We start from the raw sequence: 18019 nt of genomic DNA, 5'->3' as shown, positions 1-18019 counted from the left end.
AGGTGCAGGGTTTGATTCTGGCCTTCCTGTGTGGAATTGCATGTTCTCCCCGTGCCATGGGTTTTCTCTGGGTACTCCGGTTTCCTCCCACATTCCAAAAACATGCATGGCAGGCTGATTGAACACTGAATTGTCCCTCGGTGTGAGTGTGAGCGCGGATGGTCGTCTCTGTGTGTCCTGCGATTGGCTGGCAACCCGTTCAGGGTGTACCCTGCCTACTGCCCATAGACAGCTGGGATAGGCTCCAGCACGCGGAAAAGTTGATCAGAAAATGGATGGATGGATGTTAAATGCAAAATACTTTTCTACACTCAAGTGTAGTGTTGATGTTCAAGCTGTGCATACTATTTTAGCTGCCTACTATAACATACCATGCCCACTGTGCCATTGTATTTTAATGGTGGTCATGCTGGTGGTAGTTTGGGAGATAAGAATTTATTGAGGGCAGCACTTTGTGTGCAAAAAAATTGTAAGAACAACTGCACTGGACCATGTCAGTAAAAACAATACCTAATTTGGTTGGCACAAAACCTATACAATTCATGTGAAATACACAAACAAAAAATAGAAGTGGAAAAAGCAACCATACATGGACACTCGAATAATCAACGTGTGTCTTGTGTGTCTGAGTGTGTGTGTGTGTGTGTGTGTGCGCGCGTCTCTCTCTCTCTCTCTCTCTCTCTCTCTCTCTCTCTCTCTCTCTCTCTCTCTCTCTCGCTCTCTCTCTCTCTCTCTCTCTCTCTCTCACACACACATTCACACACACACATACACACACACACATACACACACACACACCTCCATCCTTTGTCCCTCCCTCTCCCCCTCCCTCACCCTCGTACTAGTTGAGAGGTTTTGGTCTGCAGCAGCGGCAGTTAGCGGTGTACATCGCGGTGTACATCGCGGTGCGTGTGGCAATCTCCGGAAGAAAACGGATCACCTATTTGACGAACATTGGAGCGGATCTGAATCACCTCTCAGACACATTTCCCTTCCTTGCCACCAGTGGTTTTGATTTACTCTCCACAGGTGAGCTCGGGCCGCACTCTTGTGAGTAATAGTTTGGGATATCATGCTGCTGACAGGTGGTCTTGGCAATGGTACTTTCGACAAGTGTAGTCCAATTAGAATTTGGGGACTTACCGAGAGAACAAGCACAAGTTACTGTTAGTCACTTTACGCACAAATGGTTCGAGTAAGCTGTTTGATTTGGGCACGTTAATGCGCATTTGAGTAAATAAGTAGACGCTTGAATGTTGCTGTTGGTCACGTATTTCTCTTTCATGGTGTTGTTCATCCTTGGTGTTTTTGTCGCCCAATCAAAGTGGCCATCGCACACAACCGTGGTTGCGTTTTACGCACACCTAAATATTTATCGATTATAATAGATTTGCGTCTCCTTAACAAGCAAAAGTTTTGAAAGTATATCGTGTGTGTGTGTGTGTGCGTGTGTGCGCGCGCGCGTGTGAGTGTGTGTGTGTGTGTGTGTGTGTGTGCGTGTGTGTGTGTGCGTGTGTGTGTGTGTGTGTGTGTGTGTGTTTACTCGCGTTAGGGTTAGAGTCTAATTAGAAAGGAACATCAGATAAAAGTGAAAGGAAACAAATGTGAGTTATCAATATACCCACAAATTGGAAATGTACAGTATGTGTGTGTCACTTGTTAAAACTATGTGATCACATCCTTAAGTTGTTGTGCCTAAAATGAATCCACTGGCACGAAAAATCCCAAATCCAAGTCTGATTTTCATACCCGTAGCCATACATTCCATTGCTCTCTCATTTGCCTATGGCAGCTGCTCAGACGAGTTGTGTCCCAGTACTCCTGCAGTAAGTTTTGGAACAATTTTGATGTTGTGATTGTCATTGCATCTGTAGAGAATTTAAAAACAAACAAACAAAACAAAGGATAAGAGTCGAGCCTGAACTCTGCATTCATTGTGAAGGCAATTTATATTTTAACCATGATTGTGGCTTCAAAAGACACTTTGTCGCGCTCATGTACATAAGGTCCTTTGCTGCATCCACCACTCTTTCAGAAACTGTTTTGAAAATCATTATACGATTCAATGCCAAACAGCAAGCCGACATACGGTGTGACTCATTGGGGATGGTAGTGGTAGTGGAGAGAGGTTTTAATTGAGGTTCGATGCCAATGTGCTGTATGTTATTATTATACAAATACTGCAACTTCACACCGATTAAATTACACAGACATTAAACATTCTCCGTCAAAATACGGGTACACTCAACATCTATACAAAACCTTTTGCAGCCCTATCGAAAGAAGCCAGTTTTGGTGAGCAGCCTCCTGTTTTATGGAAATGACCATTGCTGTCCTCCACTGCGGGGAGTGCAGAATGGACAAAAAATTGCCACAGTTCTTTTGGGCCCTCAATAAAAATGTTAATCATTCAAAAAAAAAAAACTCCAAGTGCCAAGTGACTTGTCAATTTGCATCTGGATCTGTACTTTGGGAGTATGCAACTGACTCATTGACAAACATAAATAGCATGTGATGTCACATTCGGAGGAATAAATAAATAAAATAATAATCACAAGAATAAGAATGGGCAGTACAGTGGGAAATTGGTTATCACGTCCACCTCACATAGCAGAGGTGCAGGGTTTGATTCCGGCTCCGCCTTTCCTGTGTGGAGTTTTTCATCTTGTCCCCATGCCTGCGTGGGTTTTTTCCGGCTATCCCGGTTTCGTCCCACATTCCAAAAACATGCATGGCAGTTGAATGGAACACTCTAAATTGTCTCTCGGTATGATTGTGAGCGTGAACGGTTGTTGTTTGTCAATGTGTGCCCCGGGTTGAATAGCAACCAGTTCAGGGTGTACCGCGCCTCCTGCTCCAAGACAGCAAGGGCACGCCCCCCACATGCCCATGACCCCCATGAGGATAATAAAAATAATACATTCAATGAAGTGATTCCCGCAATAATTCAATTGGATTTGATGCCCTCAGTTCATACAAATACTAATGAATGAAACACAGTGACATGTTTGATTAGCTGAGAAGCTGTCCAGCTGTGCCCTGATCAAGTTTGTGAAAATCGCGGAATGGTACCATAAGGCATGAGGTTCGACAGAATTCCTGCTACCAAATTTTCAACTGCGCTGGGCGCATATGAAAAGACCCTTTACTACACTGGAATTCCCCACTGGCAGCGCAGACGGGTCACCAAAATTGTCAAAAAAGCAAGGCGACCCTTGCGCCTGCACAAAATTCAGAATACACTAGACCAGAGGTCCCCAACCTTTTTTGCCCCACGGACCGGTTTCATGTGAGACAATATTTTCAGGAACCGGCCTTTAAGACCGGATAGATACAACAATATAATATGGTATGACCTGCATGAAAAGTGTTGTATTTTCGAAACATAATAATAAACACGAATCATGACACAAGGAACGTCCTATCTGGCCGCCACGTTCTCTGGTCGCTATGGTAACTTTTAAACGTGCCTTAAAAATAAGATACGCCACAAATAAAAAGTGCATGAAAAATACGACTCACCATCGCCGCTGATGATGCAGAGTAAGTCGGCTTGGTGCGTCTGAATCTTCCGTTGAGATAAAGCCGTATTTTAAATAGGGTTCCTCATACTGTCTATTAAATATTGCCTTCTCTTTCTTGAAAGTCGTAGGCTCCTCTTGTGTCTCCGACTGGGCCTTTTCCCCTTCCCGAAAAAAGACCTTTGTTTTTTATGCGGTAACCCATCACGTGACCGAGAAGCGGACATTCACCTGCATCAAGAGGGGCATACTGTAGACCAGGGCTCACCAACCTTTTGTGAGAGTGAGAGCTACTTCATGTGTCATGATTGTGTGAAGGGCTACCAAATTGATACATGTCTGAAATAAAATTTGTACAAATTACATTTAATAATACAGTATTAGAATGTGTTATTTTTAATACTAAATGATTTTAATTTTCAGCCTCTGATCATCTTAAAGATGTCTCACAATACTGCCCGTGTTTGCATGTTTAAATAATTTATACTAGCAAATCGCAATCCTAGCACTGGCTGGCTATTGGTGTGGTCCTCACGGGCTACCTGGTGCCCGCGGGCACCACGTTGGTGACCCCTGGTGTAGGCTGATATAACAGAAAATCCGGTAATTTTTCAAAATGAAACATCTTTAAGTTTCCGAAATGATTAAAACGGAAGGAATGTAAGTCATTTATTCTTTCTTTTCGGCCCGGCACCGAATGACCTGCGAACCGATACCAGTCCGCGGACTGGCGGTTGGGGACCACTGCACTAGATGCTCTGTGCCGGATTGAAGTACACTTTCCTGGCCTTGGCATGACTTGGGCACACAACCTCGATACGGTGTCTATTCAAAGCTTGTTTCACACAACAATTATAAACTGAAACACTCAAAACAATTCGTAAAGTCAGGAATGTTGCAACCTTTAAGTGTTTCAAATGATGAAATGATGTCACAGGGCAGTGGCTTATCAGGCTGAAGTTTGTGGTGTTACAATTGAATTGAGAGACAGTTTAAGAGCCCGCTAGCGCATCCAACTTGCCATATAGAAACAATTGCCTGATAAAAACCTGTTTAGCTTTGTCTGACTGTTGACATTTTGGACAGGAAAACAAGTATTTGAAGGACCAATTTTACGCGTATACTGAGGATGAACATATTGTATGTACAGTATATTAATTCGCGAATGGCAGAACACAAGGCCATCGTTGCGTCAAATCTCATCTCTTTACATCTTCTCCCGTCTAATGTCCTCAAATAGAGAATTGGGGGACATCTAATTGGGACCATATGGTTGGGGTTTGGGATTACATTTTTTCCCTGAGGGCTTAATCTTGACTATCAGCTATTTTTTGCAAAACTCTTCACAAAAATAAGAAAATCTTTTACCAAAATGGCAAATCATCAAAGTTATTTTCTAAAAGCCAAAAGATATTGCTTCACTCTTCAAACCATTGAAAAGAGTGTGTTTTGGTATCAGACAATTAACAAAAGCCAATCACACAATGTCTCAAATAAACATTAATGGGAAGAATGGAAAAACGCATCTGCTTTTGCTTTCTTTCTGCACATGGAAGTCCATTGCATTGAGGTCATACATTTGTCATAGTTTTGTAAACACACAGGGAATCAAATTTAAAGTACGGTGTTTACTGTCAACATGAAAACAAATACAAAACAGTGTTTATCCATGTTACAAGTTTTGTCCACTGCTTGAACACATTTTGCAAAACTGTGTCAAAACTCGATGTGCTAGCATATAAATCACACCACAGGGAAATAAACCTTTCACACCTATGCCAAATGGAAAGTCTGCACTCAGAACCTAACAATCCTTTGTCAAAATGTCATTCTGAGGACAAAATGGCACTTGGCATCATAGCAATACACACTCTCAGATCAGTCTTCTTTCCATAAAATGCAGAAGTCATTCGTTTCCACTTTTATAAAAATGTATTTATTTTTATTTACTTCCACAGAAGACACTTATTCACAATAACTAACTCAATACAAAAACGTCACAGTAGAGTCTTTTCTAGTGGAGTCAATTCAGTTAAAGCAAAAAGCGCAACTCTGTCCAAGTGGGCTTTTGGATCGTGGATCTGTGCTATATTTACTAAACAAAGTAATGAAACACCAACACATTCTCATGGTATCTTTTGTGAAACTACCACTTTTGTCTGGAAAAAAAGGAACATAACCTGGAGAAACCCTCAATGCGGTCCATGTGATATGGTAACGTGATGTGCAATGTCCTTACTTGTCATGGATGAAATCGTGAAATGGCTCGGATTCGGATGTGCTCTCTGCCCAGACTCCCTCATAGTCAGGTTGTGGTTTATGATGTGATATACCAAAGTTGCTCTTAGGTCATTTGAAAGAAGAGTCCTTGCATGGTTTTTTTGACCACGTCTTCCTCTGTCCCTCTGTCTTTCTCTTTCTCTGCCTCGAGTGCTCCCTACATCCATGCTGGCCAACTTCTCAAAATGGCTTAACTTAGTCCTTTTTATAGTGGATGATTGGTGTTCAATTTAAGTATTTTCGATTCAACAATGTGTGTTCTATTTTGAATAGATGTGTTTTCCCGGTGGTACACTGAGATTTGATTTTTGAACTAAGTGTATTATGTATGAAATAGCGTGCAGTGTGCAGGAGCAAGTGTGTTGCCAAAAATAAAAAAATAAAAAGCTAGTGTATGTTCCAGAACCGCAACTTACATATGTACCAAGCAGCACTTTTGTTTAAGGAATGGTCACAACAACTTCAAGTTATGTTGATTTGTTTCAAGCACGTGCCTACAGTGTTCAAGCAACAGGCAAAATATGTAAAACACACACACACACACACACACTCAAACAAAAAGTAATTTCACTGAGATGTAGAGTGAGAGAAAAAAACCCTAGTCTTCGTCATGTCTCGTGTTACATGGCTCAGTATTGTGGCTCTGATGTCATCAATAATTCTATTTCTTACTCACCTTCCACCTTCACCTTCACGTGCTCCTCTTCCTCCTCTCCCTCTTGCCTTTTCACCTCTGTGTATTCTTCCTCGGCCCCCTCTGAATCGCACTCTTCTCCCTCCGTTGTACTCCGCACCGACAGCTTACCGATGGCTTATTTCTCGAGCTCAGGTTGATTGCAAAGTGAACTAATGATCTCAAAATGATTTACACTGTGACTGTGTGGTCAGACAGGTGGTAGAATAGTGTAAATAATTGCCATGAGTGTGTAGAGTTTTGCAAGGTGCGTGTCGATGGTTTGGAAATTGAAAGCAGTGAGTGGTGCGTTACAAACTTACAAACTCAGTTCAAAGCGGCGTTTGTGCGTGTAGTTTTGCAAACTCTGTGAGTGGTTTTAAAATAAACTAAGAAACCCTCTATTTGTCTCACAATGGAGAAATTCCCAACTTACAGCAGCAAAATCATGAAAGGGAGAAAGTAGAAGACAAAAAGTATATAAATAAATCTAAAATATAAATACAAGCATATTAAAAATGGGTAAGTGGGGGTGAGTCCATTTTTCCAGGACCGTCTATTCAATAGCCTGTGTGATAGATATTAACTCATTCAATCCCAGCCATTTTCACTGGACCAACCCTCTCAATCCCAGCGTTTTACTGGATTTTGACTCCTCTTGCAAGGCCCACAGAATATTTGGTTCTAATGCTACTTAGACATGGAGCCTATCAAAATAAAGCTTGGACTCTCTTCTTTCAGCAGAAATTTGTTTCTATCTTTTTCCATTCTTCAGCAGTCGGCATTACAAAATGTCTAAGTTTCATGAAAATGGCGATTCCTGGGCAAAAAATGGAGAAAAGCAGCTTTTTGTAAAAGCATGCATTTTAAGCATGTGAGGCACCACTGCCACCTACTCATCGCTTTTTAACATGATTTACAATGCAAACTGCTTATTCTGATTCACAGATTGCATCAGACGCTCCTCCTCTCTATGACGCAAAAAAAAAAGACTGAGAAGTACAAGTATGTCCTTGGTTGACGTACAAGTACATCTTGTGGAATGAAAGAGTTAATAGTTTTGCAAATTTTGCCACAAGAATCACTGTTAGAGTTTCAGCAAAAGAACTGTAACAGGTGCAAATAATTCTACAAGCTAAACAGTTGTTCATGAATTTGCACAAATGTTTTTAACAGCAGTCATACGACCACAACCCTTTAACCCTTTCAGGGACAGTGGTCACTAGAGTGGACAGATTATAATGTTATCAGGTTAAGGGTTATCGTTATTGATGCATGAAAGGGTAAAAGTGGAGCTCATTCAGATTTCATTGAATTTTATTTTGAGAAGAAGTTAACTTACCACTGTTAAGGAATCTATTCCTTACTGTGATTTTAGCCCCTCTCTGTTGTTGGTTCTATTCAAACACTTGAAAAAAATAATGTAGAATGCTGTTGAAGGTATTCTCTTCAACTATGTGAAGAGAATACTTTCAAAGGTGTACAATATAAACAAGTTGGGTTGTACAGCTTGTTTTTTAAAAGGATAAAGGTGTCTCGGAAAAGATGCCAAAGTGAAATGTCTCATGAGATACATGCTTTCCACGTATGTGTCCAGTGTCCATGCAATTGCAATGTGTGTGTGTGTGTGTGTGTGTGTGTGTGTGTGTGTGTGTGTGTGTGTGTGTGTGTGCTTATGCTTCAGCATAAGTTACCCTCAGATATCAGAGGCTGTCATGTTCAGTAAATAGCCATTCATCACACAAAGCATTCTCTGATGGAACTCACAAGATCCAATCCATTATCCATACCCTGGTTCTGGTGTGTGTGTGTGTGTGTGTGTGTGTGTGTGTGTGTGTGTGTGTGTGTGTGTGTGTGTGTGTGTGTGTGTGTGTGTGTGTGTGTGTGTGTGTATTTTGCCATAATTTATTGTAGTGATTGAGGAGCTGTGGCACAAGGGAGTGCACATGCATTTCAAAAGCAGAGGAGAGTAGTTGCAAAGAGAGGAGGCATATATCTGAATCATGTAATCATGTAATCCAATAACCTGTGCATTATAATAAGTAGAGGTAGAGGGAATATGTGCTCATCCATTAAGTACATGAAACTGATGTCATGATATGTATTTTTCTCCTCACAGACTGAGCATGTGTACCAAAGTGGAGGTTTGATTGATGAAAATTTGGATGGACGGTGACATCTCACTGATACACTTCATGGTTGAATTTCCACAATTCCTACTCCTATTTTCTGCCCTTTTGGATGCCCAATTTGCTTTGAACCGCACAGCACTTTGTCCCATGATTAACACTATGAGGAGGGTCCGAATCCCTTATAACCAAGCGACAGAAACTTGAGGGCACTAATGACAGTAACGTTCTTTATGTAGATGCTACACTCAAGGCAAGACGGATTCAACATAACTTTGGTATACATACAATTACAGTGCAGTACGAGAAGAATGTGGATGGTGTTTGTGCAAGCGCCAAATACAGTTTGTGCATATATGTCCGTACTGCAGGTGCATGCACGACAAGGCAAGGAAAGCATTTCGGCCTCCACCGACGACTCCTTGGAGCCTAAAAGGTCAAAGACCAGTGTTGAGTCTACAGACTCGGCAACCGCAGCAAGATCAGGTGTAAGTGGTGGTCTTCATAGCTGAGCAGGTTGACTCTGGCTGACCAATAACCCCGTCCATCCAGATGTAGACACTCACACTGGTTCAAGCATGACTTATCTGGCAGGTGCTGTCATTGTGGGATGTGATATCGCCTACAGGCAGTATGGGCAGTGGATTAGTTGGAACAGACAGCCCTGGACTATTTAGATGTACCTTTCCCTTGTGGGTCTGTGGGCTTTCACAAATACATTACTGAGCATTCTTTTTTTGTTTGTTTGTTTATTTATTTATTTACTGTACTTATTTATTTTTAAATGGACTTCATAAAGATGATTTTACGACTGCAACCATAGATGTGGAGACCCGATTTAACATTTCATATCACCGAGATTTACCGTATTGGCCCGAAAATAAGACAGCCCTGATTATAAGACCCCCTCTTTTTCAAGACTCAAGTTTGAAAAAAGACTTTTTGAACACCCCATTAATTTCTATACAGAAAATAATTACAGTACATCTGAAACAAATGATTATAACAATATATTTGAGAGAAAAAGCATGTTATTTTGCCTCATTCGAATCTTAATATCTGAGCATTCAAATATGTAAAATAAAGGGCAATCACATTCGTAAATGAATGGCTTCCGTTTTTTGAAATGTAAATTACATCATAACTTCTCCTCGGCTGCCGGTTAACCTGGCTGATCTTCCACCCACTTTTCTCCAGATTATCGCTACGTTTCTCCATTTTCTGTTATCTTTTCTAATATTTTCTTCTCTTTTCTTTCTTACCACTATTTTTTATTTTTCTTCTTCGTGCTATTGCTATTTTTATTATTTATTCTTCGTGACAGGGGTTCACTTTGGCATGGGGAGTCGAGTTCAGCTCTCGCTTCAATGATATCTGGCGCCTTCTAGCGTCGTAAATGGGCATAATGTCTAGACCCTGAATATAAGACGACCCTCACTTTTTCTTATTTCAATGCAAAAAACACAGTTTTATATTCGGGCCAATACGGTAATTTTTTGTGCTGACAGCATACTATGACTGTTCCCTTGGTTACAACATGGATCTGGATGAAATTGTTCCTTCTGTTAGGACACATGGATGATCGTCATTCAGCCAATGATTTCTCTGATGACAAAGGTTGATGCTTTTGGTTCCTCTCCCTGAGTGCATTTTATGTTGAAGCACACATTTACTGTGGCAAAACCATCCCCCCAACTTCTGAGCTCTTATCTCTCTTTTTTCCATCCAAAGTGGTGAGTCATCATAACTTCTGTCAGAAACAACGATTAACTCAACAGGTTTCGCTGCCACACAATAGAATTAGGTAGAATATGTGTGAAAACTGTGCCAAAACTTTTAATTCCGGGCTGTTCAATATTTCTCTCGCTCCTTAAAGCCCCTTCCTGAATCATTCTTATTTTCATCAGCAGGTGACCTGGAACTGGTTGGGGAGGAGGAGAACAAATGGAAAGGGAGCCAGGAGAAAGAGGATGAGAGAGATAGAGAGCAAGACCCGGGAGATTCCTCATGCAGAATGGAAGTCCTCATTCTGCCGGCTCGCGAATTGAAAGGAATAAAGGCAACGTAGCCTTAGAAGTCTGTATCATCCATGTTTTGCCCTGTGTGGCCTCTCTCTATTTATCTCAGTCGGAGTCATGGTCTTAATCTGAACACAAAATAAATCCCCTTTAATCCCTTCCCCCCCGCAGCCGTCTGCTATTGACATCTAATTCACAACGCCCAATTGTCATGGAGAAGACGTACTCACTCACCGCGCACTATGATGAGTTCCAGGAAGTGAAATATGGCGGCCGATACAGCAGTGACATCCTCAGTAATGGTATGACCCTTCACTTGGGTGGCAGTCTGGACCGTCACATGACGCGTGGGCGGGGTGGCACCTGGTCAAATGGTCGCAACAGAGATGCAGGCAGCGCTAGCAGCGGTGGCGGACTCCCCCGATGGAGCCGGAGGGAGATTTGCCTCCTTTCGGCTTTGGTCTTCGCCGCGGGCATGTGTGTCATTTTGGGAAGCATGCTCGCTCTAAAATACATTTCGCTGGAGGCCCAGCAAGACCCGCAGTGCAGGCAGGACTGCCAGCGGAGACGCGTCCTGTTGCGGGCAGCGCGTTTTGTGCAAGCTAATATTGACCCCACGATCCAGCCCTGCCAGGACTTTTACTCCTTCGCGTGTGGAGGTTGGTTGAGGCGTCACGCAATCCCAGAGGACAAGCTCAGCTATGGAATCATTACGGCCATAGGAGAGCACAATGAAGAAAAACTGCAGCGCCTCCTTCTGGACCCCATTCAGAGGCATGAGCCTGACTCCGCAGAGCGCAAAGTCAAGGAGTTCTACAGATCATGTGTCAACATCCAGGAGATCGACAAGCTGGGCTCCGACCCCATGATGGAGGTGATCGACAGCTGCGGAGGGTGGGATCAGGCTGGGGCTCCTCCTGGTGCTGCTGGCTGGGAGAAAGAGGGTGCCCCACAAAGACCAGATTTCAATGAAATGCTTTATAGGACGCAGGGCGTGTACAGCACTGCTGTGTTCTTCTCACTCACCGTCAACGTGGATGACAAAAACTCTTCTCAGAATGCAATCAGGGTGAGACACGGTGTCCATTTCTAAGTTGTGTGTGTGTGTGTGTGTGTGTGTGTGTGTGTGTGTGTATGTGTGTGTGTGTGTGTGTGTGTGTGAGATTATGCAAGAAGGTTAATCCTCTCTGACAGCACAGTTCATTCACACAGAACTGACCGTTAATTAGGATATTTTTATGCGGCCGTTATTGTAGCAAAACCATTTCCAGATGCGTCTTTCACTCCACAAATATGTAAAAAGAATCCGTATCTGTAACCACACTAACAAATGTGTAACATTATTTGAAAAATGGGTGACTCAAGTCACAGATGACGAGAATTGACAGATGCGTCACCGAAGTCGCAAACGAGTGACGAAAATCTACAAATACGTAACTGGAGTCTTATTAGTGTGACAAAAACCTACAAATGTGTACATTGGTTTGCATGCCTAAGCACATGGTTAAATGCGCAAATAGATCTGTAATGTAAATTAAATCAATAAAATCAACATTTTGAAAAAAACATTTTGATAAAAAACAAATGTATAATATAGCCATTGAATTGTAAAATAACAGTAGTAGTAAATGTGGTATTAACCTTTTTTAAAAAGTAAATATTTCATAATGTTTATTCTGGGGAGGCCTGATGGTCAACCGGTTAGCGTGTCAGTGCAGAATTCGTGTGGAGTTTGGATGTTCTCCCCATGCCTCTTCTGGTTTTTTCCAGGTACCAGTTTCCTCCCACATTCTAAAAGCTTTCATAGCAGGTTAATGGAATACTGTACTTGAAATTTTCCCTAGGTGTGAGTGTGAGAACGAATGGTTGTTTGTCTACGGTATGTGTGCCCTGCGATTGCCTGGCAACCGGTTCAGGTAGTCCCCCGCCTTTTGCCCAAAGACAGCTGAGATAGGCTCCAGCATGCCCCGCGACCCTTGTGAGGATAAGCGGATCTGAAAATGGATAGATGGATAATGTTTACTATAACAATGTTGTAAATTTCTTGCTTTCCAAAGATTAAAAAAAAATGAATTAACATGTTTTTATGAAGTCAATTTTTATTTATGTCCTTTTCCATAGTGGCCTTTTTTACCTTTTCAGCACAATAACTAGGTCTGTCAATCAAAGTTAGTGGGATTGGACCTCTGAGTGTGGTCACCAGTGTTACTATTTGGTAGCATCAATGCTGGACTGTTATGTGCAATAATAGACACCAAAACTACCCTGCTGCTGCAGCCCTCTCTCAGCCCAAAGTAAAGGCCTTACGTTACTATCCAAACGCTTTGCAGCCTCGTTGAGTCACTCTGAAGCCGATTTCTCTCCTGCAGCTTGGCCCTCAAGCTTCTCAGCATTAGTGATAAGGCAAGTCTCTATGCTTGAATCGATACTGCAAGTGCTCATTTCTATGTAAAGGATCATCCAATCACTTAACTGGCTGCGCCTCATGTGATTTGATTGACAGACCAAGTCATTGTACGGAAGAAACGACATAATGAAAAAGGCCATTGTGGAGAACGACATTAGGAAATGAAAATGGACTTTGTAAAAAAAGAAAAAAAATGTTTTTTTTTTAATTCATCAAATCTTGGAGAATCTATCCACTCATCCATCCATCCATCCATTTTCTGATCCGCAAGGGTCGCGAGTGTTGCTGGAGCCTATTCCAGCTGTCTTCGGGCAGTCGGCGGAGAACACTGGTTGCCAGCTAATTGTTATAATAAGCTGATTAGAAAATGGATGGATGGATGGCTGTCCCATATATGTGACTGCAGTCACGTACTTTTCAATTATAGTTGTTATTTGTGACCTCAGTCGCACATTTGTGAATTCGCATTACACATTTTTGACTGCGGTTACACGTTGGGATTCTTTTTACATACCTGTGAGTTGAAATACGCCTTTGTCAATGAATTTGCTACAATAATTTGCCCGGCATATGTTTATAGTGGTTCTTAACCTTGTTAGAGGGACCGAACCCAACCAGTTCATATGCACACTCACCGAACCCTTCATTACTGAAAAAGAAAATTGATTTTTTTACAAAGTCAAGGCAAGAAAACCGCATTTATTAAAAACAGAATTTTTTTTTTTAAACAGAATTAGTACATGAGTAGAAATATACATTTTTTAAAATTGTGCATAAAATGAACTGGCTGATATCACTGGCTGCAGTGATATCATAACTAATTGACACGTTGAGTCAAGTGTGTTTTATTCTCCATGGCAGAGGCTCCGTCGAACCCCTGAGACTGGTTCACCGACCCCCTAGGGTTCGATCGAACCCAGATTAAGAACCACTGGTTTAAACAAGGGAGTTCGAACTTATCAAGCAGAACTGTTCCTCCGTTTAACACGCGGCACATATCCAGGATCAAATAGTGTGACTGTGACAAATACTTTTCTCCTGGTTAAAGAAGAGATGGAAAAAGGGCGGGCAAAGACAATTAATTGAAATTCGTGGCTGCTGCAAGTTTCAAACCCAAACTTCAGACAAAGATAATTATTAGAACATATTGAAAGATTTTAATCATTTCGTGACATTGTTAAATTTGAAATCTAATGACACTTGTGTGTGTGTGTGTGTGTGTGTATACATATATGTACACACACACACACACAAATACATACAAACAGGTATATATAAAATCCTGAGACCCAGCCAATCCACTCAATGGGATAATAATCGAATCGATTGGTAGATGGTATATTAGCTTGTAAATATCGGCACTTTTGTGACTGTGACATTGTATTATGTGTCTGCCGACTGTGTAGATTGATCAGGAGGGGCTCACGCTGCCTGAGAGAAGCCTTTACTTGGGTCAAGATGAGGACAGTGTCAAGGTAGAAAGTTCTGCTTTTGTTGATTGGGAGCCTCTGTCATTCATTTTGCTCCACCGTTTGCCGACGGCACTTTCCCTTCCCCTTCTACTCTTCGTTCCCATTGGACTGCATCCTATTTTTGAGCCCCTTTGCAAAATGATGCCTTTCTTCACCTTTCACCCGTTTGTCTTTTCTTCCTTTTTTCCCTCACTTTTCCCATCTGTTCAATTCACTTGTCTCACTCATCTGCATTAAACCACCTGCTTTTTTTTCCTGCGTCCCACTGTGCTTTTGTCATCCTTTCCACCTCGCCACATGTCAAGCCGTCACCAGCTGTTATTGATGATACTCCTCCCCTCGATCAGTGCTGAAGTCATTGTGCCTTTCAGATCTTGGCGGCATACAAGGCCCTGATGGAGCGCTTACTAAGCATGCTGGGAGCTCACAACGCTACACAAAAGTCCAAGGAGATTATACAGCTGGAGACTCGTCTAGCCAATGTGAGCTGATTCTATGTGTGTGTGTGTCTGTGTGTGTGTGTGCACGCACACGCAGCAGTTTATGTGGAAGCATACGCTTGTGTGTATGCAGTGTTCAGTAAAATCTCTTTTCAGATCACCATGTCAGAATATGATGACCAAAGAAAGGACGTCAGCACGATGTATAACCGCATTACACTCAGGCAGCTGCAGCGCACTGCTCCTGGTGTGAGTACTGTATACACACGCACATGGGCGCACATGCGCGCGTACACACACACACACACACGCACACACACACACACACAGCCCAAGTGAATCACAAAAGTGTCCGCCCTGCAGGACTTAAAATTGAGACTTGAATGCAAGAAGGAGGAAAGAATATAAACGGACATTGGAGGGTGTTAGACATGATGGCAAGAGGAGGAGGAGGAAAGGTAAATTGGATTTCGAGCGAGGAGAAGAAGGAGGAGGCACTACCCTGAAGCAGTGCGAATGCTGACAGAAGATCCTCAAGATGTTCTGTGGTTAGAAGGGACAGACACGTGTGGGGGAAACGAAAGATAAAATGCTTGATTTCAAATTCTTAGCCAAAGAAAAAGAGATTAAATGTATAGTGTGTATGAAAAATAACATACTCTGAGAGTGAATTTGCAACCCTGAAAATGGGGCCAAAGATGCAGATTGAAATGTGAACAGATACAGAAGCATAAGAATTAGTCTGACAATTGGATCTGGAGGATGCTGATTAATTTAGGATGCAAATTTTGTTTACATGATGCGTAATTAAGAGGCTTTACTCATTGATTCCTCAAAATGAATTTGTGGAAGGCAGCTGCTCTGAACCGCTCTTGATCTTTTTTTGTTTGGTCTTTGCTTTAAACTCTTTGCACCCCGAGGCATCATTTGTCAAACAAGCGAACACAGTCTCGTTAATTTAATTAGATCTTGTCAAATAAAAATACATGTTTTTAATTTATCTACTATTTGTAATGGGAAACTGTCACATTTTGCAGACTTCTTGAAGTAAGATTTTTTAAAATTCATCCATGTTGTTGAAATTATATATTCTACAGTCCAGGATCCCTTAATCTATTCATTCATTCATTCATCTTCCGAGCCGCTTGATCCTCACTAGGGTCGCGGGGGGTGCTGGAGCCTATCCCAGCTGTCTTCGGGCAGTAGGCGGGGGACACCCTGAATCGGTTGCCAGCCAATCGCAGGGCACACAGAAACGAACAAACATTCACACTCACAATCACACCTAGGGACAATTTAGAGTGTTCAATCAGCCTGCCACGCATGTTTTTGGAATGTGGGAGGAAACCGGAGCACCCGGAGAAAACCCACGCAGGGGAGAACATGCAAACTCCACACAGGGAGGCCGGAGGTGGAATCGAACCCGGTACCTCTGCACTGTGAAGCCGAGGTGCTAACCACTGGACTACCGGGCCGTCCTCCCTAATTCTAATTAGTTCAAATTCTAAAGAGTTCTAACCATCACCTTGCCCACATTAAATGACGTCAGTGGCTTCTGATGTTGGAGTGCTACGTTGGCCTGACTCGGGCGTAGGTAGCATGGGTTCGGTTTCTAAATGCAGCCATGGTAAGAAATCTCATAAAGAGAGTCAGCAGAATCAGTATTGTATAACAGTGTGCAATATCGACTGTGAATATTGACTTATGAATCTATGCCTTGGTTTTCATTATGTTAATGATTCAGCCTAGAACAGACATATTGAAATGAAGTCTGTGACTATGCATTCTTAAGTACTGTATTAGTCGACAGTATAATAGAGCCTCTGACTTACTGGGTTGGTTTAAAACATGATTTCGTAGTTGGTTAAAAAAAAAAGAACTGAGATTTGGAGAGTTGAAAAAGTTTGAATACATTTGCAAACATACTTCACTCCTTCCTCGTATGGTTTCGAAATGATTTGGTTCAATGTATTTCATGATTAAATTGTTGCTTTCTTTACACATTAACTGCGTGGGCTGGTGTGTTCAATCTTCTGATTGTGGACTGAGCACCATGGATGTTTATTCCCTAGAATTGGCTCTTTTTCTGATGATGAGAAAACCGAGACACACAAAAAACACAGTGAAAACAACACGGTGATAAGCAGAAAGAAAAAACACATTTGAGTATGGAAATTGGCTGTTGGAAGACACAATTGTAACGTGATATACTGTTGTAAATAACATAAGAAATGGGCCGCATAAGTAAATGTTGCCGCTCCATCATTTTCCAGTGACTGTCAGTCCGTCATTATTTCAATCCAAACCAAAACTATCATCGTCGATACGTCAATCTCGCTTCTCTAAATTATAGTCCGTCACCAGTATTTTAGAACCGTCATGAAATTTCACCCGTCCGTCATCGATATTTTAACCACACTCCTGTCTCTGCAAATTCCATCCACAATCTTATTTGATGTGGTTAGAGCGAACGCAAGCTCTCTCTGTCTCTTTCAGGTTTGTTCTTCTTCTCTTTCTTCTTCTTCCCTTCCTCTTAGTTTAATGGCCGATGAGTGCTCTTAGCTTCATACCGGCACTTAGTGTACAGGAACCGCAAAGGGAGTTGGCTGGCCGAGTTCCAAGACAATACACATGTTTACTCATAGAGCACTTTCACAACCTGTGCAGTTGTAACAAAGTGCTTTACAGATCATACGAAATAACAATTACACAATAGCACACATTAAACAAAGCACTGACAATTATACAATCCTATCAACTATTCCTGCATGCACTTTGTTGTTTGAAGCAGTTCTCGATGAAAGAGGAGAGATTCAGTCTCCTTTCACCTTTCACCAGTGGATCAAAGACGCCATGATCACAGCGTGCTTGACGCCACACACGTCTGCTACAAGCCAAGTTTGAAAGTGAACGAGCAGATGTGTCCATTGGCAAATAGAGAGAATTGTTCAATTCTCCTGGCCCATTTAGATCCGCTTCAATTCCAAGCGCCTCCTCTCAGTTCCTAAAACACATGCGCACTACGCGCCAACACTCCTGTCTCCTCATTCTCACCTCCATCAGCCATCTATCCAGCCAC

At 42.1% G+C, this 18019-nt stretch overlaps 1 protein-coding gene across 2 annotated transcripts in view; it reads left to right on the top strand.

Moving 5' to 3' along the window:
• The first annotated feature begins 871 nt into the window (after positions 1-871).
• Positions 872-18019, top strand: part of LOC127609139 (endothelin-converting enzyme-like 1) — a 77822-nt gene continuing 60674 nt past the window's right edge. Inside the window, exons 1-5 of one of the 2 annotated variants that reach the window (XM_052078890.1) lie at positions 872-1029; positions 10514-11690; positions 14435-14503; positions 14872-14982; positions 15097-15189. In XM_052078890.1, the coding sequence (XP_051934850.1) occupies positions 10833-11690; positions 14435-14503; positions 14872-14982; positions 15097-15189 (1131 nt within the window). In that variant the 5' untranslated portion in view covers positions 872-1029; positions 10514-10832. Of the gene's footprint in view, positions 1030-10510; positions 11691-14434; positions 14504-14871; positions 14983-15096; positions 15190-18019 lie in introns of both variants that reach the window. The other variant, XM_052078889.1, reaches the window with a different exon arrangement.

Source organism: Hippocampus zosterae, chromosome 10 (assembly GCF_025434085.1).
Source record: "Hippocampus zosterae strain Florida chromosome 10, ASM2543408v3, whole genome shotgun sequence".
In the NCBI taxonomy this organism is placed as follows: Eukaryota; Metazoa; Chordata; class Actinopteri; order Syngnathiformes; family Syngnathidae; genus Hippocampus; species Hippocampus zosterae.
Note: the sequence above shows the minus strand (reverse complement) of the source record. Positions and strands in the feature narration are given on the sequence as shown.